Consider the following 25,992-nt stretch of genomic DNA (forward strand, 5'->3'; position numbering starts at 1 on the left):
TCTGACTCTGAGCTTATGCTAAGCAGACGTGGTTTTAAATTACATTTCTTTGTAATGAGACACTATGGAGCCCCAGAGGGATAAAACCCATGATAAAACCTGTCTAAGCCTAAGGTCAATGTCATTCACCCTCAGCTTCCCCAACACTGCAGCCTTACACAGCAATTAGCATTCTGAAAGGATGGGCCAGTAAGAACAAACTGCGTGGGTTCTCAACTACTCACCAAGCCAAGAGGAACATCAACACACTCATTTAATAAATTATTCCATCAGTTATCCTTGTTGAAGTCAGAGTATCCAAATTGGGGTGGTGGGGTTGGGGTTAAGGATGTGCATTTGAAATGTTTTGACTGTTCGATAGGCTTGGGCGAGCTACGCAACTGCTTAGAACTATAAGTAAAGTATAAATATAAGAAATCAAATAAATGATATCCAGTTCAGGGCTCCAGCTATGCATTTGGTTTGCTAACTTGCTAGCTAAGTGGCTAGATGTCAAGATCAAGCTTCCTGGTTACAGCAGAGACATTCAATCCCCTCCTGGATCAAGATCCCTGTTGCCTAAATATGTTTTGATAAACCCCTTGTGTGCACATTCGGCAATACCGTATGGTACAGAAAATCTGGATACCGCCCAACTCCATGATTATTTATTTTTTATACTCAAAAAAAGAATGTGTGCATTCATCTACAGTATGCCAACAGTGTGCAACAATGCCTAATTTATCATAACCACTACAGATAGCAAATAGTAATTGCTAAATTGCCCCATATATATTCTGTCAATTAAAAAGCAAGTGCCATTTAAGATTAATTAATTGAAACCATAATATCATCTGGTTATATTATATCATGGAACACAATCTGTAATATCAACTGGTTATATTATATCATGGAACACAATCTGTAATATCAACTGGTTATATTATATCATGGAACACAATCTGTAATATCAACTGGTTATATTATATTGTTGAACACAATCTGTAAAATCAACTGGTTATATTATATTGTTGAACACAATCTGTAATATCAACTGGTTATATTATATCATGGAACACAATCTGTAATATCAACTGGTTATATTATATCATGGAACACAATCTGTAATATCAACTGGTTATATTATATTGTTGAACACAATCTGTAATATCAACTGGTTATATTATATCATAGAACACAATCTGTAATATCAACTGGTTATATTATATCATGGAACACAATCTGTAATATCAACTGGTTATATTATATCATGGAACACAATCTGTAATATCAACTGGTTATATTATATGGTGGAACACAATCTGTAATATCAACTGGTTATATTATATCATGGAACACAATCTGTAATATCAACTGGTTATATTATATCATGGAACACAATCTGTAATATCAACTGGTTATATTATATCATGGAACACAATCTGTAATATCAACTGGTTATATTATATCATGGAACACAATCTGTAATATCAACTGGTTATATTATATCATGGAACACAATCTGTAATATCAAACTGGTTATATTATATTGTTGAACACAATCTGTAATATCAACTGGTTATATTATATTGTTGAACACAATCTGTAATATCAACTGGTTATATTATATTGTTGAACACAATCTGTAATATCAACTGGTTATATTATATCATGGAACACAATCTGTAATATCAACTGGTTATATTATATCATGGAACACAATCTGTAATATCAACTGGTTATATTATATTGTGGAACACAAACTGTAATATCAACTGGTTATATTATATCATGGAACACAATCTGTAATATCAACTGGTTATATTATATCATGGAACACAATCTGTAATATCAACTGGTTATATTATATTGTGGAACACAATCTGTAATATCAACTGGTTATATTATATAATGGAACACAATCTGTAATATCAACTGGTTATATTATATCATGGAACACAATCTGTAATATCAACTGGTTATATTATATGGTGGAACACAATCTGTAATATCAGCTGGTTATATTATATCATGGAACACAATCTGTAATATCAACTGGTTATATTATATTGTTGAACACAATCTGTAACATCAACTGGTTATATTATATAATGGAACACAATCTGTAATATCAACTGGTTATATTATATTGTGGAACACAATCTGTAATATCAACTGGTTATATTATATTGTTGAACACAATCTGTAATATCAACTGGTTATATTATATAATGGAACACAATCTGTAATATCAACTGGTTATATTATATTGTGGAACACAATCTGTAATATCAACTGGTTATATTATATCATGGAACACAATCTGTAATATCAACTGGTTATATTATATCATGGAACACAATCTGTAATATCAACTGGTTATATTATATCATGGAACACAATCTGTAATATCAACTGGTTATATTATATCATGGAACACAATCTGTAATATCAACTGGTTATATTATATCATGGAACACAATCTGTAATATCAACTGGTTATATTATATCATGGAACACAATCTGTAATATCAACTGGTTATATTATATCATGGAACACAATCTGTAATATCAGCTGGTTATATTATATCATGGAACACAATCTGTAATATCAACTGGTTATATTATATGGTGGAACACAATCTGTAATATCAACTGGTTATATTATATCATGGAACACAATCTGTAATATCAACTGGTTATATTATATCATGGAACACAATCTGTAATATCAACTGGTTATATTATATCATGGAACACAATCTGTAATATCAACTGGTTATATTATATCATGGAACACAATCTGTAATATCAGCTGGTTATATTATATCATGGAACACAATCTGTAATATCAACTGGTTATATTATATCATGGAACACAATCTGTAATATCAACTGGTTATATTATATCATGGAACACAATCTGTAATATCAACTGGTTATATTATATCATGGAACACAATCTGTAATATCAACTGGTTATATTATATCATGGAACACAATCTGTAATATCAGCTGGTTATATTATATCATGGAACACAATCTGTAATATCAACTGGTTATATTATATAATGGAACACAATCTGTAATATCAACTGGTTATATTATATCATGGAACACAATCTGTAATATCAACTGGTTATATTATATCATGGAACACAATCTGTAATATCAACTGGTTATATTATATCATGGAACACAATCTGTAATATCAACTGGTTATATTATATCATGGAACACAATCTGTAATATCAACTGGTTATATTATATCATGGAACACAATCTGTAATATCAACTGGTTATATTATATCATGGAACACAATCTGTAATATCAACTGGTTATATTATATTGTTGAACACAGTATTCAACAAGGCAGTAACCTCAGCAGCGGTGCTTGCTTGTAGAAGCCTATGGCTGTGCAATGGCATAGCCTTATTTTGTTAATTTAGCAGACAAGACACTCTTATTTCCAGAGTCCTTATCACAGTCAAGACACCTATTTTATAGCAACAAAAAAAACATGATGTAATATTACAAAATAAAATAGAACAGAATATTTTTCCAAATGAAAAAGTTGCAGTGCCAAGTGATGGGCATGTCGTGGTAGGAGCAGTTATTGTCAGAGTGACCATTTGAAACGGCTCAATTTGGCGTTTCGGTCTCCTTTTTGATATACAGACGTTCAATTTAGTTTATTCTGCCTGTTCTTTGGAATTTTCTAAATGGATTAACAATTCCACATTGAACCCTGTATGGTGACGAATTATGGACACAACATCTGTTTGGTGAGTAGGCATATGCTTAATGATTCTGATGAAAATACGCTCTGTCGTTATCAAACTAATGTTTTTGCATATTTTCAGTGTGTTTAGGGGGGTTATAGCCTAGGCTAACCAATTCTAAATGGCACTAGCAGTTCGCAAAGTATACAAAGCAGAAAATAGACGGGGCGCAATTATAAAAAAACTGCAGCTCATTGTTGGAACACATACACTATATATACACAAAAGTATGTGGACACCCCTTCAAATTAGTGGATTTGGCTATTTCAGCCACACGTTGCTGACAGGTGTATAAACTCGAGCACACAGTCATGAAATCTCCGTAGGAAAACATTGGCAGTAAAATGGCCTTACTGAAGAGCTCAGTGACTTTCAAATGTGGCACCATCATAGGATGCAACCTTTCCAACAAGTCAGTTTGTCAAATTTCTGCCCTGCTAGAGCTGCCCCGGTCAACTGTAAGTGCTGTTATTGTGAAGTGGAAACATCTAGGAGCAACAACGGCTCAGCCGCTAAGTGGTAGGCCACACAAGCTCACAGAAAGAAACCACCGAGTGCTGAAGCGCGTAGCATGTAAAAATCATCTGTCCTCGGTTGCAACACTCACTACCGAGTCCCAAACTGCCTTTGGAAGCAACGTCAGCACAATAACTGTTCGTCGGGAGCTTCATGAAATGGGTTTCCATGGCCGAGCAGCCGCACACAAGCCTAAAATCACCATTCGCAATGCCAAGTGTCGGCTGGAGTGATGTAAAGCTCTCTGCTATTGGACTCTGGAGTGATGAATCACGCTTCACCATCTGTCAGTCCGACAGACAAATCTGAGTTTGGAAGATGCCAGGAGAACGCTACCTGCCCGAATGCATAGTGCCAACTGTAAAGTGTGGTGTAGGAGGAATAATGGTCTGGGGCTGTTTTTCATGGTTCGGGCTAGGCCCCTTAGTTCCAGTGAAGGGAAATCTTAACGCTACATCATACAATGATATTCTAGACAATTCTGGGCTTCCAACTTTGTGGCAACAGTTTGGGGAAGGCCCTTCCTGTTTCAGCATGACAATGCCTCCGGGCACAAAGTGAAATAGTTTGTCAAGATTGGTGTGGAAGAACTTGACTGGCCTGCACAGAGCCCTGACCTCAACCCCATCAAACAACTTTGGGATGAATTGGAACGCCGACTGCGAGTCAGGCCTAATCGCCCAACATCAGTGCCCGACCCCACTAATGCTCTTCTGGCTGAAGTGAAGCAAGTCCCCACAGCAATGTTCCAACATCTAGTGGAAAGCCTTCCCAGAAGAGTGGAGGCTGTTATAGCAGCAAAGGGGAGACCAACTCTATATTAATGCCCATGATTTTAAAATGAGATGTTCAACGAGCAGGTGTCCATATACTTTTGGTCATGTTGTGTATTTTCTTACTTAAATCAACCAGTCCATTTTGAATTGCTGATATCACTTTCGTCATTTGGCAAGGAATGTAGCTTGTGTATCCCATCAGTTAGATACGTTTAATAGGTATTTATTTCTGGCCTAATGGGAGCTTGTGTGCACACTCAGCACACGTGTGTGGAGGGAGTGGTCGGGACGCAATTGAGTGAATTTAGGTATAATGCTTGGCTTGGTTTGTTTTTTGTTGTGCCCCGCAAATGCACATGTACAAATTGAACACTATAGTCAAGTAAGGGATAATCAACGAGGGGCTATGCGTTCTTTGGAAAATAATGAATGAGTGGAAGGTGTGTTCCACGACGACTAACCTTCCACGGAGTTGCATTATTTTCCAGAGAACACATAGAGCCCAGAGTTGACTATCCCTTTTATACCATGGCTATAATTTAACACATTTGACGCTATAAATGTGTTCATTTGCAGGTAGAAATGTGTTCAACAACATCCACTGAAATAGCTACAGTAGTTGCACTGGTAACCAAACAAACAGACTTGCTAGTTTAGCTAACCAAACCATCAGTCCTTGCTTGCTATTATGAAAATCGAATTCAACAATGCCAAAAATGTTTTCAATTCAACTTTTGCTTTCAAAAGCAAATATTGAACATGTAAGAATCAACTATAGCCATTGAATTCTACCGCGCTGATATACTGTGCGTTATAGGGGCGGCAGGTAGCTTAGTGGTTAAGAGCGTTGTGCCAGTAACCGAAAGGTCGATGGTTCTAATCCCCGAGCCGACTAGGTGAAAAATCTGTCGATGTGCCCTTGAGCAAGACACTTAACCCTAATTGCTCATGTAAATCGCTCTGGATAAGAGCGTCTGCTAAATTACTAAAATGTAAATGTAATACACTCTAGAATGCCCTTCAAGCCAATCAGAAATGAGTATCCAACAATGCCATGGTATAAGGTAAATTATAAACTGGGTGGTTCGAGTCCTGAATGCTGATTGGCTCACAGACATGGTATACAACTGGTTTGACATAACATTTATTTTTACTGCTCTAATTACGTTGGTAACCAGTTTATAATTGCAATAAGGCACCTCAGGGGTTTGTGGTATATGGTCAACATACCACGGCTAAGGGCTGTATCCAGGCACTCCGCTTTGCGTCGTGCTTAAAAACAGCCCTTAGCCGTGGTATATTGGCTATATACCACACCCCCTCGGGCCTTATTGCTTAATTAACATTGTCTTCAAGACCAAATTTCCCTTGCCCGTTCAGGCAGCCACAAAGCACATTCCACAAAATAGTTGTACAGTATTTAAAAAAAAAGTGATCTCTGGTTAAAGATCGAGCTTTGACGTTCGTTCGAGTACTCGATTACTCATGTCCATCCCTAGTTGGGGTTGGGTGATCTCCCAGTCAGACCCCTGGGCCTCCAGAATTAGTTTGGGCTCATGTTCCTGGTTGTGCTATGTCAGGCCTCATCAGGATGACAGCCACACAACCAGACATGCCCTTACAGACCACACTGACCAGTAAGCAGCCAACGATACAGCCGCCGCGGCCCCCCTCTCACCCCCATCATTCTTCTCCTTGGGGTCTCAGCGTGTTTGAGATATTCCGTCCCGTCCCATCCCCCACCAACACCACCACCCCTCCATTCCCAGGGCCTGAGAAACCCTCCTGGGACAGACATCGCCCCTCCTGCAGACTGCTCCTCATCACGTAAACCTGGACCACTTTGGTCTTTTTATCAGCGGAATCTCATAACATACACGACAGGGCTCCTCGACGCTCAGCCAAACATGGTCTAAATTGTCCGCTTTTTCTCCACCCCCTCCAACCCCCGACCCCCCTCTCTATCCCCACAGCCCTATTTCACCCCCTCCTACCCCCACTCTATCCCCTCCTACCCCCCGCTCTATCCCCACAGCCCTCCTCCACCCCCTCCTACCCCCCTCTCTATCCCCACAGCCCTCCTCCACCCCCTCCTACCCCCCTCTCTATCCCCACAGCCCTCCTCCACCCCCTCCTACCCCCCTCTCTATCCCCACAGCTCTCCTCCACCCCCTCCTACCACCTTCTCTATCCCCACAGCCCTCCTCCACCCCCTCTCTATCCCCACAGCCCTCCTCCACAGCCCTCCTACCCCCCTCTCTATCCCCACAGCCCTATTTCACCCCCGACCCCACTCTCTATCCCCACAGCCCTCCTCTACCCCCTCCAACCCCCCTCTCTATCCCCACAGCCCTCCTCCACCCCCTCCTACCCCCCTCTCTATCCCCACAGCCCTCCTCCACCCCCTCCTACCCCCCTCTCTATCCCCACAGCCCTCCTCCACCCCCTCCTACCCCCCTCTCTATCCCCACAGCCCTCCTCCACCCCCTCCTACCCCCCTCTCTATCCCCACAGCTCTCCTCCACCCCCTCCTACCACCTTCTCTATCCCCACAGCCCTCCTCCACCCCCTCCTACCCCCCTCTCTATCCCCACAGCCCTCCTACCCCCTTCTCTATCCCCACAGCCCTCCTCCACCCCCTCCGACCCCCCTCTCTATCCCCACAGCCCTCCTCCACCCCCTCCAAACCCCCTCTCTATCCCCACAGCCCTCCTCCACCCCCTCCCTATCCCCACAGCCCTCCTCCACCCCCTCCGACCCCCCTCTCTATCCCCACAGCCCTCCTCCACCCCCTCCGACCCCCCTCTCTATCCCCACAGCCCTCCTCCACCCCCTCCCTATCCCCACAGCCCTCCTCCACCCCCTCCGACCCCCCTCTCTATCCCCACAGCCCTCCTCCACCCCCTCAGACCCCCCTCTCTAACCCCACAGCCCTCCTCCACCCCCTCCGACCCCCCTCTCTATCCCCACAGCCCTCCTCCACCCCCTCCGACCCCCCTCTCTATCCCCACAGCCCTCCTCCACCCCCTCCTCTGGAAAACCACACGCTGGATTTAAGATTTCACTGCTGCTCTCCCATTTGCTAATTTGACCAATGTTCCATTTCCCAGCGCCAGAAAGAGCTCTGAAAATGGTAGCTAGCTAGCTAGCTGCCCCCCCCTCCCCCTCCTTCCTTCCCCCCTCCTTCCCTCCCTCCTCCCTTCCTTCCCTCCCTCCTCCCCTCCTTCCCTCCCTCCCTTCCTTCCTTACCTCCCTACTACCCCTCATCCCCAACCAATATGTTTTTAATGCAGCTCCAGCACTGTTTGGGTAATAAAATGATCTCATGCTCTCTGCATGCAGCCGTGCCATTAGCAGGCCCGGACCTGAGAGAGTGCAGGTCCCCCTCTCCTCTCCTCTGCTCCTCTGCTCTGCTCTGCACCCCGGTCAGGCAGAGACTGTAGGAAGATCAGCTGGAATAACAGGGGGGTCGTGTCCTCAGGGAGAGGACCTGAGTGGAAGCAGGGGTTTCAGGGGCACACAGGGAGCTCTGAGGAGAACCAACTCCCTCATGGTGCCCCATCCTACCCAGCAGGATCCAGCAGCCACCAGTGCCCTCCTCCTCCCATAGAGTCATTTTTACAAACAACATAATTACAACTTGGTGCTAGCCGAAATACATGCACACAAGTGGATCCAGACTGCAGCCAAGCCACGGCTGTGTGGCTCCTATGCATTACAGAACTTCAGGATGGGCCTCCATGGCTCCTTGCACAATACACACAGGAGTCAGTCTGCCCTCTGTCCATTTCCATGGATCTTCATCAGTCACCTAATAGATGACTGATGGATTCACAATATCTAATGCTTAACTGTCCATAGTCTATCCTCTCCCAATGATGGACGGTATATCTGCAATAAGATATTAGGCCTATAGGTCACAGAGAAAATCTTTAAACAAAATAATGTACATTTAATCCCAAAATTTTCACTGCCTTCCAGATAATCAAATCTCTGATGGTTTGATCTCTGACCTTTTCTTCTGCTCAACGGTCGTCTGTGTGTGGCAGTTGCATGAATCACAATGGTGACTGACTTTCTGATATTTCTACCATTCCAGTTGAACCGTCTATTCAGTCTCCTCTCCACAGTTCAGGGCCATTGGCCACTGGCCCAGGAACAAAAACATTGCCACGATTTCAGACAGAAATATTTAATCAGATTAAAGAGTCCCTCATTGGCTGTAAGTCTCCCAGACAGAGTAGGGAAGTGGCCGTATTGGATCGGAACAGTCTGAGGTTTGGAGCTCAACAATCCTGCCATTTGGGCAGCGGGGCAACTTTTTCTGGTCTGTAAGGAAAAATGTAAGAATTTAAAATAACATAACACAGTTTTTATGGAAATGTGGTCAAAACGTGCTAGCACATAAAATTCAGATTTATTCCGTTTCTAACGAGGCCTGCTTCTAGCAATGAGGCACGATAAAGGAAATACATGGTAATACATGGTAGCTCAGTTGGTAGAGCATGGCGCTTGCAACGCCAGGGTTGTGGGTTCGATTCCCACGGGGGGCCGGTATGAAAAATGTATGCACTCACTAACTGTAAGTCGCTCTGGATAAGAGCGTCTGCTAAATGACTAAAATCTAAAAATCTAATGAAATGTTTAGGGCCGTCCTCTCCTTCTAGAAGTGATGCAACACAAGTCGGCCTGCCGTCCACATGTGGAAAGACCTGCTCAAGAACAGCCAATCCCCGCCAGCCAATTGGCACAGTAAGTGTCCGGTACACGACGCAATCGCTCTCCAATCAACTAAAATAACACTCCTCACACAGCATTGACCCCCTCAGCTGCCTGTCTCCGAATGTGTATGTGAGTGTGTGTGTGTTTGCACCCGAACAAAGAAAACACACAAATTCCCCCTAATTCGAAGGATTCACACAACTCCTAAAGCACCCTGCAGCATCATTTAAAAGGCATCACCATATGTGAATGGGGTGGGATGAAAACCTGATGACTGTCATTCTATAGTACACCCAATGAGACAAAGTTTGTTGTAGCAGAGTTGAGCCCTTGCCGAATGGCTTGAATTATGTGCAGGCTATGGCTTGATCTAGCATGATAACTATTGGCCACCTTCCAATAACAACTCCAAGTGTTGCCAGTGATGTTATAACTTGACTCGCAAACCACAGCGATACTTACGGTTATGGTGTTTATATTGGTTACATATAAACAAAATGACAAAACATTTGAAAGGCCATTGGAAAAAACACTAGGCCCTTGTTCCATTTCAGTTGCTCATCTGTAGCATTTCACGGTGCATGTGACAAATACAATTTGATTTGATTTGAGCCATGGTCAACTGTCTGTATCCATTCTGGGATTATTTTCATTTGAATCTGAAAGTTTTTTTTAAGGCAGCGGCAGCCTGTGCGCGCTGTATTTTAGTCTAAGTAAATGTAGCAATCTCGACCCAGGACATTTCTACACATGTCCCCCTGCTACAGGGAGCTAGTCTGGAGACGACCCCAAACATTTCTACACATGTCCCCCTGCTACAGGGAGCTAGTCTGGAGACGACCATAACATTTCTACACATGTCCCCCTGCTACAGCTAGTCTGGAGACGACCCAGGACATTTCTACACGTCCCCCTGCTACAGGGAGCTGGTCTGGAGACGACCCAGGACATTTCTACACATGTCCCCCTGCTACAGCTAGTCTGGAGACGACCCAGGACATTTCTACACGTCCCCCTGCTACAGGGAGCTAGTCTGGAGACGACCCAGGACATTTCTACACATGTCCCCCTGCTACAGGGAGCTAGTCTGGAGACGACCCACTGCTGTGCCATTGTGGATGGGGGGGAGTCTGTGTGTGTGGAACCAGACCATTTAGCATGTGGGTCACATGGACCAGTCCTGTCCAAATAAAAAAGTTAGTGACAAGACTCAGTCACTATTTTTCTCTCTCTCTCTCTCTCGGAGGTCCGGAAGCATTGCAGTGTGGTGTTTTGTGCTGGTCCTATGGCCTGGTGGCCTGGTCCTATGGACTCCTATGCACAGTTGTGATCCCTCTTTGTGTTCATTATGACATGCTTATTCACTCTTCAATTACTTTCGACATGAATGGATTCAGTTATTTTCCTTAAATTCTAGCCAACGAAGAGGAAAGATAATTGGATAAGACAACAATATCAGCTGTAGTAACATGATTAAGTAGTATGTAGGTAAGAAATGTCATAAAAGGAGTTCTAATTCTCAATGATGAGAAATATGCCAAAACTAAAGCAATGGCAACTAACACAAAATATTGTCTTATAAATTAGCTATGAGCATGTTATGTAATGCATTATTATCTAACCCAATAGCCTATATACTATATCGTGATTGGTAGAAGAGAATTTGGCTGTAGAGATTCTTTCCCCCTCTAAGGCTCCGCTCACATCAAAACATCACCAAAACACGCCTCTCACTCTTTGTGCAACACAAAGTTCACCACAATAACAACAGCAAGCCCTCAGAAACACCGCCAGATTTAGCTTCCCATTACAAGAAAGGATAACTGCTTCATGCAATAACTCTCCCTGCAGCAAGCCATTCAGTAACACTAGCCCATATTACAAAGTACACCCCTGCTTTCTACACAACAATGGTTGGCTCCAAGGATGCCCCCCCCCTCTCCAAATACTAGAGTGGTGCTTTCTGACTAGATGCTGCATTTTAGTGACAGTTTTAAGGAACTGGATCACACTTGTGGCTATATACAGGTAACTGTCTGGGCTCTGGCTGGGCCACTCAAGGACATTCAGAGACTTGTCCCGAAGCCACTCTTGCGTTGTCTTGGCTGTGTGCTTAGGGTCGTTGTCCTGTTGGAAGGTGAACCTTCGCCCCAGTCTGAGGTCCTGAGCGCTCTGGAGCAGGTTTTCATCAAGGATATCTCTGTACTTTGCTCTGTTCATCTTTCCCTCGATCCTGACTAGTCTCCCAGTCCCTGCCGCAGAAAAACATCCCCACAGCATGATGCTGCCACCACCATGCGTCACCATAGGGATGGTGCCAGGTTTCCTTCAGACGTGACGCTTGGCATTCAGGCCAAAGAGTTCAATCTTGGTTTCATCAGACCAGATAATCTTGTTTCTCATGGTCCGAGTCCTTTAGGTGCCTTTTGGCAAACTCCAAGTGGGCTGTCATGTGCCTTTTACTGAGGAGTGGCTTCCGTCTGACCACTCTACCATACAGGCCTGATTGGTGGAGTGCTGCAGAGATGGTTGTCCTTCTGGAAGGTTCTCCCATCTCCACAGAGGAACTCTAGAGCTCTGTCAGAGTGACCATCGGGCTCTTGGTCACCTCCCTGACCAAGGCCCTTCTCCCCCGATTGCTCCGTTTGGCCGGGCGGCCAGCTACAGGAAGTGGTTCCAAACTTCTTCCATTTAAGATGATGGAGGCCACTGTGTTCTTGGGGACCTTCAATGTTGCAGACATTTTTTGTACCCTTCGCCAGATCTGTGCCTCGACACAATCCTGTCTCGGAGCTCTACGGACAATTCCTTCGACCTCATGGCTTGGTTTTTGCTCTGACATGCACTGTCAACTGTGGGACATTATATAGACAGGTGTGTGTCTTTCCAAATCATGTCCAATCAAAACTGTCTAACAACCTGTTTTCGCTTTGTCATTATGGGGTATTATGTGTAGATTGCCGAGGCTTGTTTTAGAATAAGGCTGTAACATAACAAAATGTGGAAAAAGTCAATGGGTCTGAATACTTTCTGAAGGCACTGTAAGCAGCGCGTGAGTTTCAAGTTTGGGTAAGATAATTGTCACCATAAAAATGCACCTTTATAATAAAAGCATTGCATGCATAATTGCTTTTGCGGTCACTTTTGATAATGGTGTTTTCCCACTATTGGAACATTCGCGCTTATAGCCTACTGCCATGTGCACATTGCTGCACTTATAATGTGAAGAAACAGCCTAATAGTTTAACAACATTTTAAGCTAAACATTCTGATCTGTTGCGTCAGCCACATTGCGTAAAAAATGTTATTTGATGCTAGTGATTGTATTAATTTGGGATCTATCGCATCCCACAACTGTCCCAGACTATGTTTGGAATATTTATTTCTCGCACAGAATTGGTCGACTTTTGTACTATGGGGGATAGTAGATTGACATAGGCTAGTGCTTTTGCTGTTCGTTAGGCCTACTCATCTTGTTGGCTGACGAAAAGTAGATGTGGACAGTTCTTCCAATATCTTCAATATGCACCTCGGAATTGGATAAGGACACGCACAGTTGCGTCCCTGATGTGTCTGTCTTCACTTGTAGCCTGTGAGAAAGACCCGATCACGTGATGGAGAGCCATGTGAGTGAGAGGTGCTTCCGAGCGTGTAGCACTCAGGGAGAAGGGCACAATGGCCACTGGCCGCAAAGGGCATGGATTTTTTTAGGGTGCATTACGGCCACACAAAGGGGATGCTGCTGTGAAATTCGAGGCATTATTAAGTGCTTGTCAAATTGTGAATGAGGCAGCCTCACCGCTGCTCCCTCCCTCCCCTCAAACTGACCATCAGATGCAGGCCATCAGTCCAGTAAAATACAAATACTAATAATGTTATGCTCACTCAGCTGTGCCTCACAAGTGATACAACCAATGATCTATTACCAGTGTGACCATACACCTAAAATTTCAAAATATAATTTCAAAATGGTCTGAGAAGAAGAGCACTGGCAGGGCAATTCAAGCATAGCCAATACGCTGTGATAATGTACTGGGCCTATAGCCTACTGCACAAACCTCATTGCTACAGAACTGTTTTTAATGAGTTAATGTTGCATAATCTTACGTTTTTTGAAAGTCTGTGCGGTAGATCTCGGCTTGACTCAGAAAGTGATCTTGAAGTAGAAAGTGATCTTGACTCAGAAAAGGTTAGTGACCACTGGTACAGTTTACTCAAAGTAAAAGGTTCTCAGGTGCCGTCTTTTGAACCCCCTTAAAACTATCCAATTAGACCAGAACACGTCAGTTTGAGTAGACTTAACCTGACAAGTGAGATCACAACAAGACTAAACATGCTCTTTGCAAATAGCCAACAGGATGGGCGCTGCCTGACAAAAGTGTTGTAGGAAAGGTAACAAGGAGTCCCTTTAGCCTGTCTCTTTCTAGCCAGCTAGCAGACTCATTCTGAAAAAAGGTTGCAAGAGCCGTGCATCTTACAGTGTGTTACAACATCTGATGCTAGTGCTTTAGGCCATATTTATTTACTCACCAGATAAGTAATTAATGTCAGTCTAAAAATGTATATGGATAAAAATGTATTCCCTGTCTTATCTCTTGAAATAGCTCCAGATATCGGTATATGCACCATAAAGAGGACGTCATTAAAATGGTGGGGTAGTATTCTTCACTATGCAACTGTGGCACCTAGTGGACAAAGATGGAGTTAAAAGTCAAATATTTACAATAAGTTACCTTATTTTTTTATTTGCATTGCTTAGGCTACTTCATTACCATAACAAACCTCCCTGGAGTGCATTCAAAGAAAAGTCCAACAAAATCCAGTCAGAATTGCATACATTCAATGATAACTCATGCAACATTTAGTTAGAAATAGACTGAATGGCATTTGTATGTCCCAATGATTGAAGTTAACTAATGTTTTGCACATTCAAGGTTAGGCCCTAGATATTTACTGAGAAGTTAGCTAGCTCATCCATGGGATGTCACCGGAGGTGTGACTTATGTTATTCCAGTGTATTAATTGTACTGGAACAGTAGAGGGCACCATTACTGGAGTCAGCTATAGTCATTTCCATGTAAAAGGACCCATGTGAAGTTTATAGTAGCATGTCAAATTGAGTGGCAAATGAAAGCTAAGAGTCTATATTCTTGAGAAATTAAGGCATATATAAATTTTTCTACCATTTTCCATCCTAAAAATGTGGAATAAGCAAAGGCTTTGATTTCTGGTCAAACAGATGGAAAGGGGGTCTTAGAAAACCTCTACCAGAAAAACCTTTACCGCAAATACATCAAAACACAATAATGTTGAAGTAAGACCCCTGCCAACACATATTACGTTATGTATACATTTTCTGCCTTCTGTAAGTTTAAGAAACATTGCCCTGTGCCTTGAAATTCCGTTACCAAAAACCCACATATCTTTAAGATATTTTCTAATTTCTCTCCCTCATAAGGAGGGAGGATAATGAAAGTTCACAGAAGTAACAAGTAAAGGTAGACCTAACAATTACTTCGTGTTTTTACTGATGAAAAAAATAATCAGTAACGGAATTTCTGCAATTGAACTGGCTACAATGGGAAGTCATAGTAGTCACAAACCACAGTTGGGTTCACAGGTTTGGACAGCACAGTACAGTACAGTATAGTTCAGTACACAGTAGAGCACACAAGAGTTGAGTACACTATAATATGCTGTACTGTTTTGAACTGAAGTATACTGTACTGTACTGTACTATACTCTACTGAGCTCTACTGTACTGTACTCTACTGAACTGAACTGTACTGTACTCTCCTGAGCTCTACTGTACTCTCCTTAGCTCTACTGTACTGTATTCTACTGAGCTCTACTGTACTGTACTCTACTGAGCTCTACTGTACTGAACAGTACTCTCCTGAGCTCTATTGTACTGTACTCTCCTGAGCTCTACTGTCCTGTACTCTACTGAGCTCTACTGTACTGTACTCTACTGAGTTCACTGTACTGTATTCTACTGAGCTGTACTGTACTCTACTCAGCTCTACTCTACTGAGCTCTACTCTACTGTGCTCTACTGACCTCTACTGTACTCTACTGACCTCTACTGTACTCTACTCTACAGTACTGAACTGTACTCTCCTTAGCTCTACTGTACAGTACTCTCCTGAGCTCTACTGTACTGTCCTGTACTCTACTGAGCTCTACTGTAATGTACTCTACTGAGCTCTACTGTACTGTCCTATATTCTACTGAGCGCTACTGTACTGTACTCTCCTGAGCTCTACTGTACTGTACTCTACTGAGCTCTACTGTACTGTACTCTCCTGAGCTCTACTGTACTGTACTCTCCTGAGCTCTACGGTACTGTACTCTCCTGAGCTCTACGGTACTGTACTCTCCTGAGCTCTACTGTACTCTACTGAGCTCTACTGTACTGAACTGTACTGTACTCTACTGTACTGTACTTTGATGTCCAAACTTGTGAAACATGGACGTCTATGATTGGTTCAGATTTTGGTCCGGCCGGACTAACCAAATTTGGTCTTGTTTGGGGGCAAAGCTCATTAAAATAATACCCAGTGTGTAGAATAATACCCAAATATGCAAAGGAGGATATTACATATTTATACATTTGTGTACCTCTTCAGGATACATCACCATGAAGAGAATGACATTCATATCCATAATTATGTATTTCTGTGTCGTACAGATCAGGGACCCATGATGAAATTCCATTACCGCAATTCCATTACCGGATGTTAACCCATTTCACTTACTGTGGTTCAATAACCAAAATATTTTTTTTCAAAGTAAAGGTGTCATGTCATAGCTGACACCCCATTCTTTCTGCAGACATCGTTGAAACTTAATTCGGTGCAGATATTTTACAGAAAACGTGAACATGAAAAACTGAGGGAGATTTTACAGAAATTCTGTTACCAAACTTTGCATCTGCACAATTCTTCCAGTAAATGTGTTTTTGTTTAATGTTCAGTGTAAATTGTTATAAGTAGTCCTTGTGCATAGAGTTGTATGGTTTGTTAAACTTTTAAATCAATGTTTTTTGTTTGGCATACATTTTAAGAGTCTCAGCGCAATTCTGTTACCGTGGGATTGTCCCTATCTAAAACCAGTATTATTGGGGGGATGATCCTGCTTAAAGGATTTGAGCGCCTTCCCCACTGGAAATACTTGAGAGATCAAAAAGAACCCCATGACCACAACATAATGACTCCCACAGGCATTGTCTACACCTGAGTCTGATCCACCTTTCTCTCAGGGACAGAGAAAGAGAGAGATAGGGGGAGGGAGAGAGAGAGAGAGGGGAGGGAGGGACGGAGAGAGAGAGAGAGGGGAGGGAGGGACAGAGAAAGAGAGAGATGGGGGAGGGAGAGAGAGAGAGAGAGAGAGAGAAGGGAGAGAGAGAGAGAGAGAGAGAGAGAGAGAGAGGGAGAGAGAGAGAGAGGGAGAGAGAGAGAGAGAGAAGGGAGAGAGAGAGAGGAGAGAGAGAGAGACAGGGGAGAGGAAGAGAGCACTATCATCCCATCCTGCTCACCTGTTCTGTGTCTAGATTCTAAGTCTAAGACATGTTGCCTAGACAACCTGAGCCATAAATTAAGGTATTATGTTCATTAGGCCATTATGTTAATCATTCTGCAAAATAAAACATAGGGCCAAATAATTATATTAAATAAAATACAATTGTATTTGTTCAACAAGAAGGTCCTGAATAGGCAGTCCAACTCCAGTAGGTTGCAGCACTGAACCAGGTTGTTGTGAAAAGGTAAGCTACCATTCTTTGTAACATTACCAAGTTAAGTACTGAATGATGAAGGGAAAAAATGAAAATGCCTTTGTGTGTCTGAGAGAAAGAAAGGGGGGATGAGCAAGCGAGAGAGAGACAGAGACACAGAGAGAGAGACAGAGACACAGAGAGACAGAGACACAGAGAGAGAGACAGAGACACAGAGAGACAGAGACACAGAGAGACAGAGACACAGAGAGACAGAGACACAGAGACACAGAGACAGAGACAGACAGAGAGAGAGACAGAGAGAGAGAGAGAGAGAGAGAGACAGAGACAGAGAGAGACAGAGAGACAGAGAAAGAGAGAGAGAGGCCAGGAAACAACCTGCCTGGAGGTGTGAGCCTAGCCCAGCTGGCAGGGAAACAGTGGTCTGATGAGAGAGGAGAGGAGATTTACGAGGAGCTGTGACACGTAGCACCCTCCTCCTGCCTGCAGAGACAGAGTCCACACAGAACACACCACTGACTCCCCCACATAGCAGCAAGCGCCAGGGTAGAGGAACAGAACAGTACCAGAGCACTCCATTATCACTGCAATGCTGCTGGGCTGTTCTTCTGCTCATCTTTGTGAAGAAACAAAGGGTGTTTCTTTTTTATCTGATGAATTCAACTACCGGTAATTGGGTTGCGGGAATAGGTGTGTAGATGTATGTGCGTGTCACAGGAGTGGGTCATTTGATAACTGTGTACTTTCATCCTCAGACAAATTACAACTACAAAGGCTCTAGACCTTCAAGTTGCCATAGGTGAATGAGGCAGACTAGATGAAGGAAAGGGTTTAAAGGATGGGTGTTCTGGTAGGTGAGAGGCCCCTCTTTTCTGCCTCCACGTACACCTGACTACTAATCAACAACACAAATGTAAAGGTGAATGGGTCAAGACACCACAAGTACAGTAACTGAAAGATAACAGCGAGGAAAGAACATTCTCACACGGTTAAGAGCAAACACTTAGAGAATGTTGGACTCTATCAATGGGGTTGGCAGTGTTCCGCACTGGGACTCAAACACAATGCAGTCCTTGATGCAATGTGATTCAGCAGCAATGCCTCATCTCTTACCGCTCCAACTCCAACCCACTTTTATCCTACAGAAAAAGGAGAGGTAGTCTACAGCAGCAGATACTGTAAAACACATCAGGACAACACTTTGACAGTTAGGTACAGTTGAAGTCAGAAGTTTACATTAACTTAGGTTGGAGTCATTAAAGCTTGTTTTTCAACCACTCCACACATTTCTTGTTAACAAACTATAGTTTTGGCAAGTTGGTTAGGACATCTGCTTTGTGCATGACACAAGTAATTTTTCCAACAATTGTTTAGAGACAGATTATTTCACTTATAATTCACTGTATCACAATTCCAGTGGGACAGAAGTTTACATACACTAAGTTGAATGTGCCTTTAAACAGCTTGGGAAATTCCAGAAAATGATGTCATGGCTTTAGAAGCTTCTGATAGGCTAATTGACATCATTTGAGTCAGCTGGAGGTGTACCTGTGGATGTATTTCAAGGCCTACCTTCAAACTCAGTGCCTCTTTGCTTGACATCATGGGAAAATCAAAAGAAATCAGCCAAGACCTCAGAAAAATAATTGTAGACCTCCACAAGTCTGGTTCATCTTTGGGAGCAATTTTCAAACGCCTGAAGGTACCACGTTCATCTGTACAAACAATAGTACGCAAGTATAAACACCATGGGACCACGCAACCATCATAAAACTCAGGAAGGAGATGCGTTCTGTCTCTAGAGATGAACATACTTTGGTGCGAAAAGTGCAAATAAATCCCAGAACAACAGCAAAGGACCTTGTGAAGATGCTGGAGGAAACAGGTACAAAAGTATCTATATCCACAGTAAGACGAGTACTATATCGACATAACCTGAAAGGCCGCTCAGCAAGGAAGAAGCCACTGCTCCAAAACCGCCATAAAAAAGACAGACTATGGTTTGCAACTGCACATGGGAACAAAGATCGTACTTTTTGGAGAAATGTCCTCTGGTCTGATGAAACAAAAAATGGCCATAATGACCATCGTTATGTTTGGAGGAAAAAGGGGGATGCTTGCAAGCCGAAGAATACCATCCCAACCGTGAAGCACGGGGTGGCAGCATCATGCTGTGGGGGTACTTTGCTGCAGGAGGGACTGGTGCACTTCACAAAATAGATGGCATCATGAGGAAGGAAAATGATGTGGATATATTGAAGCAACATCTCAAGACATCCGTCAGGAAGTTAAAGCTTGGTCGCAAATGGCTCTTCCAAATGGACAATGACCCCAAGCATACTTCCAAAGTTGTGGCAAAATGGCTTAAGGACAACAAAGTCAAGGTATTGGAGTGGCCATCACAAAGCTCTGAACTCAACCCTATAGAAAATGTGTGGGCAGAACTGAAAAAGGAGGCCTACAAACCTGACTCAGTTACACCAGCTCTGTCAGGAGGAATGGCCCAAAATTCACCCAACTTATTGTGGGAAGCTTGTGGAAGGCTACCCGAAACGTTTGACCCAAGTTAAACAATTTAAAGGCAATGCTACCAAATACTAATTGAGTGTATGTAAACTTCTGACCCACTGGGAATGTGATGAAAGAAAAGCTGAAATAGATAATTCTCTCTACTATTATTTTGACATTTCATATTCTTAAAATAATGTGGTGATCCTAAACTGACCTAAGACAGGGAATTCTTACTAGGATTAAATGTCAGGAATTGTGAAAAACTGAGTTTAAATGTATTTGGCTAAGGTGTATGTAAACTTCCGACTTCAGCTGTACATTTGCAGCCTAGATTTCCCACTTCCCATATAGGTCTCTTTTTCTTTTCTTTTTTCTACCACATAGGCTAAGGCTACACAGGCTAGTATGCCTGAAGTGATAGTAAACACTACTCTATTGCTACTTTGAGAATATGCCTATAGGCCTGTCTAGAATAAAGAGATGTGTGTGATGTTTCTGCTCTGATTGAAGAGAATAAAAGGATGGAATGTTTGTGATAAAGCACACACACACACACACACACACACACACACACACACACAGGTCATGTAGGCCTGCTAAAATGTAGTCTGGAGAAATACAACATTGGTAATAACAATGTTATAGGCTAAATGTAAAAAAGTATATTTCCCATCTACAGCCAACCTACCTGGTGACTTTTGCAGATTGTAGTGCTGAGCGATTAACCAACATGTTGTTGTTTTGGGTTTTTTAACAACTAATTGACCAACATCACTTCAAACATCTGAACTCATCATGAGGGGCCGCAGTGGCTTGTGGGTCTGCGTACCCACATCCATACCCACACATGCAGTCAGAGCCGGCCCTAGCCTTGTGGGGGCCCTAAGCCAAATTTTCTTACGTTTTATTTACAATAAAAGTGACTCCAAAATGACACAACACATTATTTACCATTAATTTCTATCGGGCACAAAATAATCTGAAACACAACCAAAACAAACAGCAAATGCCTCCAACACATTTGTAGAGTCACAAGCTTGATGTAGTCATTGTGTGCTATGAATATGGGACCAAATACATGACTTTTGACTACTTTAATACACATAAGTGAATGTGTGCCAATTCTTTTGGTCCCCTAAAATGGGGGGACTATGTACAAAAAGTGCTGTAATTTCAAAACGTTTCACCCTATATGGATGAAAATACCCTGAAATTAAAGCTGACAGTCTGTGCTTTAAACTCATAGTCATTATATCATTTCAAATCCAAATTGCTGGAGTACATAGCCAAAACAACAACAAAATTGTCACTGTCCCAATACTTTTGGAGCTCACTGTATATTGGAAATTGATCTGTGGGCCTACACAAGGTGGGCCGCCAGTTGCCCATCCCTGATGTATAGGGTGAGTAATTGAGGCCTGGATGTGTAAGCTTACACCACCAGAGTGTATGGCATGCACGATTCTATTCATAAACTGAGACAAGTCGCTCTCCTCCTCCGAGGTGTATTCAATGTCTTTAAAGAGTTGACTAAGAGCAGATCAAAAACGTTGCAAAGGGTCCTGTGGCAAGACCTCTGTTTAGTGAATGTCTGCTTATCGGTAGATGTTGAAATAGCCCCTGGCCCGAGTAAAGATAGCCCCTGGCCCGAGTAAAGATCTTGGGTCAGATATGTGTTTCGTATATTCGTGCTTAGACAGGTCAAATTAACAAATTGTCTAAAAGTGTTGCAAAACGAACATTGACGATTTTGAATGCAGCCCAAAATGGCCAACCAGTGGTGAACACCACTATTATGTGCATGCATTGTATTGATGCTGGTGTGCCGCATAGTATCAATAAAAAAAAACACAACAACATATACATTAAAACAATGTCATCAGCAAAATGTTGAATGCAATGATTCATCTATTTTAATTACACAATACCATCGTTTTGCTTACCTAAATATTTTATGTGGAAACCTCGCGGAGGATTGAGAGATCTCCTCATCCATCCCTCTCTGAGAACCTCCAGGTGATCCTCTTTACCCTGTATCAACAGCACGTGCTCGTCAATCCAGCCCAGGAAAAACGTCTCTGATATGGCGTCTGATATTCTTTGATTCCAAACGTGCTGTGTGTTCTCAGTTTTAAAATCCGCAAAAATCTCATAACCGGTGTGATGGCGCGGCAGTTCCTCGCTCTCCGACACACCAGTCGACTCACCCGTGCCGATCCGAGTCAATACAATGGCCAGTGAGTGCGGCGCTATCTGCAGGAAAGACTCCATTGTCGAGTTGTCCTAGGTCGTGAACGTGAAGTCATAAACAGCATCAAACATGACACCATTCCGTTTTATACATAAATCCGAGTAGGGTAGGTAGGCAGACGACTTTATTCTGTAACGAAGACATAGCACAGATTCCACAGTAGGCTACACAGTACCTTTTTTGTTGTTGTTTTTTTTAGCTCCAGCCTCGCCAAGGCAACGTACCTGTCTGATGTTTTATGTCAAGCGTACTCCCCCAATAAGTCTTAATGACATCCACGTCTCAACCCAGGTTAACCCGTGTCAGATTGTATCGAATTCGACTGCAAATTGGTAGCTAATCATTTAATCTAACAGAGAACGGTTACCGAGGATTCGGTCTCGTGGGACACCTGTCCCTACTGCACCGCGCTCAAGCTCGTGCCATCGCCTATTGTATATTGAAGGTAAACCCCTTCTTACCTTGCTCGGACAGGGAGTCCAATTTCAAGGTACCGGTGATCTTTCTCCAACAGGCACGGTAAGATCCTTGCAGAAATCCTCAGGCGGGCCTCCAAGGTGTTATTACGCCACCTGCAGGCTGCTGTTCGCAGATAAACTTGAGTAAAGGTTATTTTTTGTTGCACAGTGCAGCTGGGGCCAGCCAACCAGACAAAAATAACACTGTTCAGGCATAGGGCCTATAAAATAGATCATGTAGTTATCCATGAGCACTAATGCAATAAAACAACTTTTAGGTATATTCTAGGTCTACTGGCCTAAATAAATGATGGCTGGCACCCCATCCATCCATTTCAATTGTGTTTATTGGAAACCAGTGCATTAAGTCACCTATACAAGATGATCTGGTAAGGTTGAGTTTGGCTACTCTATGTGTGACTCATCCTAACACAATGTGTACATACGTGCCATGCACTCATCACGTGTCCTATGGTTGGAGGGCATATATGAGGGAGGTAATCATACTGGTGGTGTCTGAACTTGAGATATAACTCACCTTACCTCTCTTGACTTTTGGGGGTTCTAAGTAGGCCTATGAGCAACCCTATTGGTTTAGGTATTACCATATGCTGGTCCCTTTTGGTCCTGCACGTGACCTAGGCCAGCGATCAGTTGTCAGGAGCCTGAGGAGCATCAGACAGACTTGAGACTGCTCACACAGCCAAAATAGAACAAAGTCAGTCCTCACAGTGTAGATAAGTCAGTCCTTACAGTGTAGTTAAGTCAGTCCTGACAGTGTAGTTAAGTCAGTTCTGACAGTGTAGATAAGTCAGTCCTGACAGTGTAGGTAAGTCAGTTCTCACAGTGTAGATACGTCAGTCCTCACAGTGTAGGTAGGTCAGTCCTTACAGTGTAGGTAGGTCAGTCCTCACAGTGTAGATAAGTCAGTCCTGACAGTGTAGGTAAGTCAGTCCTCACAGTGTAGGTAAGTCAGTCCTCACAGTGTAGATAAGTCTGTCCTTACAGTGTAGATAAGTCAGTCCTCACAGTGTAGATAAGTCAGTCCTTACAGTGTAGATAAGTCAGTCTTCACAGTGTAGATAAGTCTGTCCTTACAGTGTAGATAAGCCAGTCCTCACAGTGTAGATAAGTCAGTCCTGACAGTGTAGGTAAGTCAGTTCTCACAGTGTAGATAAGTCAGTCCTCACAGTGTAGGTAGGTCAGTCCTTACAGTGTAGGTAGGTCAGTCCTCACAGTGTAGATAAGTCAGTCCTCACAGTGTAGATAAGTCAGTCCTTACAGTGTAGATAAGTCAGTCTTCACAGTGTAGATAAGTCTGTCCTTACAGTGTAGATAAGCCAGTCCTCACAGTGTAGATAAGTCTGTCCTTACAGTGTAGATAAGTCAGTCCTCACAGTGTAGATAAGTCAGTCCTCACAGTGTAGATAAGTCAGTCCTTACAGTGTAGATAAGTCAGTCTTCACAGTGTAGATAAGTCAGTCTTCACAGTGTAGATAAGTCTGTCCTTACAGTGTAGATAAGCCAGTCCTCACAGTGTAGATAAGTCAGTCCTGACAGTGTAGGTAAGTCAGTTCTCACAGTGTAGATAAGTCAGTCCTTACAGTGTAGATAAGTCAGTCCTTACAGTGTAGATAAGTCAGTCCTTACAGTGTAGATAAGTCAGTCCTCACAGTGTAGTTAAGTGAATCCAGTGAAGTAAATACAGTGAACCAAAAGCCCATACTTTCTCTACAGTACAAAAATGACAAATATCTTACAGTCTAGAAGGTTTAACAGATGATATCTGTCACTTGTGTGGTGTTATTACCCCTGAAAGGTAAAGCATGAGTGGATGAAATGTCTGTCCATGCCAGATTCAAATCAGATTCAAAACAGAGAGCTAAAATACCTCCCAGATAGGCCTTTTGGGCAGGAGTCCAGGGTAGTGTATCGTAACATGTTGTTTCCCTTACTCGGTTCAGGTTTCCCTTGGACATGTTCCTGGATTTTCCTCTCTAATGGGCACTGATATAGAGAGCATATGGAAATAGTATACATTTCACAGCTGTGATGAGAAAAATAGGTTTACACCTGGATTGAACCCCCATCAGGAAGAAAGTGCCAACAGCAGGCTGGTGCAGGAGTGATATGATAGCACAATAAGTGATCAAATTACTTTGATTACCGTCTCTGCCCATAAAATCACATATTTTACCAAGAAAAGGTGAATGAGAGTTCAGTACAAAGAGAAGACTGCAAGCAAGCAAGACAACCCTAACCCTAGCTTCAACCCCTAACCCTAACTTCATGTCCATATCCCAGGATAACCCTAACCCTAGCTTTCATCCCGGTTCAACCCTAACCCTAGTCTCAACCACAACCCTAACTTCATGTCCACATCCCAGTTCAACCCTGACCCTAGTCTTAACCACAACCTTAACCCTAGCTTCAAACTACCTGCCCTCCAGGACACCTACAGCACCCGATGTCACAGAAAGGCCAAAAAGATAATCAAGGACAACTACCACCTGAGCCACTGCCTGTTCACCCTGCCATCATCCAGAAGGCGAGGTCAGTACAGGTGCATCAAAGCTGGGACCGAGAGACTGAAAAACAGCTTCTATCTCAAGGCTATCAGAATGTTAAACAGCCATCACTAGCACATTAGAGGCTGCTGCCTACATACAGACTGGAAAATCACTGGCCACTTTAATAAATGGAACACTAGTCACTTTAATAATGCCACTTTAATAAAGTTTACATATCTTGCATTACCCATCTCATATGTATATACTGTATACTATCTATTGCATCTTAGCCTATGCCACTCTGATAATGACATTGCTCATCCATATATTCATATTCCTTTACTTAGATTTGTGTGTATTAGGTTTTTGTTGTAGAACTGTTAGATATTACTTGCTAGATACTGCTGCACTGTTGGAACTAGAAGCACAAGCATTTCGCTACACTCGCAATAACATCTGCTAACCATGTGTATGTGACCAATACATTTGATTTGATGTCCACATCCCAGTTCAACCCTAACCCTAGTCTTAACCACAACCTTAACCCTAGCTTCATGTCCACATCCCAGTTCAACCCTAACCCAAGTCTTAACCCTAGCTTAATGTCCACATCCCAGTTCAACCCTAACCCAAGTCTTAACCCTAGCTTAATGTCCACATCCCAGTTCAACCCTAACTCTAGGGATCCCTCACCTCTGATTTCCCACTAACACCATTTGGTTTCAGCTGGATCCTGTTTTCTCCATCATCC

At 42.8% G+C, this 25,992-nt stretch overlaps 1 protein-coding gene across 1 annotated transcript in view; it reads right to left on the reverse strand.

Annotated features, from left to right (window-relative positions):
• Positions 1-22,293, reverse strand: part of LOC311104916 (storkhead-box protein 2-like) — a gene marked incomplete at both ends in the record, with an annotated part of 76,410 nt that extends 54,117 nt beyond the window's left edge. Inside the window, one exon of the mRNA XM_084146892.1 lies at positions 21,966-22,293. Within this exon, the coding sequence (XP_084003018.1) occupies positions 21,966-22,293 (328 nt within the window). The remainder of the gene's footprint in view (positions 1-21,965) is intronic.
• Positions 22,294-25,992: the final 3,699 nt, after the last annotated feature.

This window comes from Coregonus lavaretus (assembly GCF_964263955.1).
Source record: "Coregonus lavaretus genome assembly, chromosome: 29".
In the NCBI taxonomy this organism is placed as follows: Eukaryota; Metazoa; Chordata; class Actinopteri; order Salmoniformes; family Salmonidae; genus Coregonus; species Coregonus lavaretus.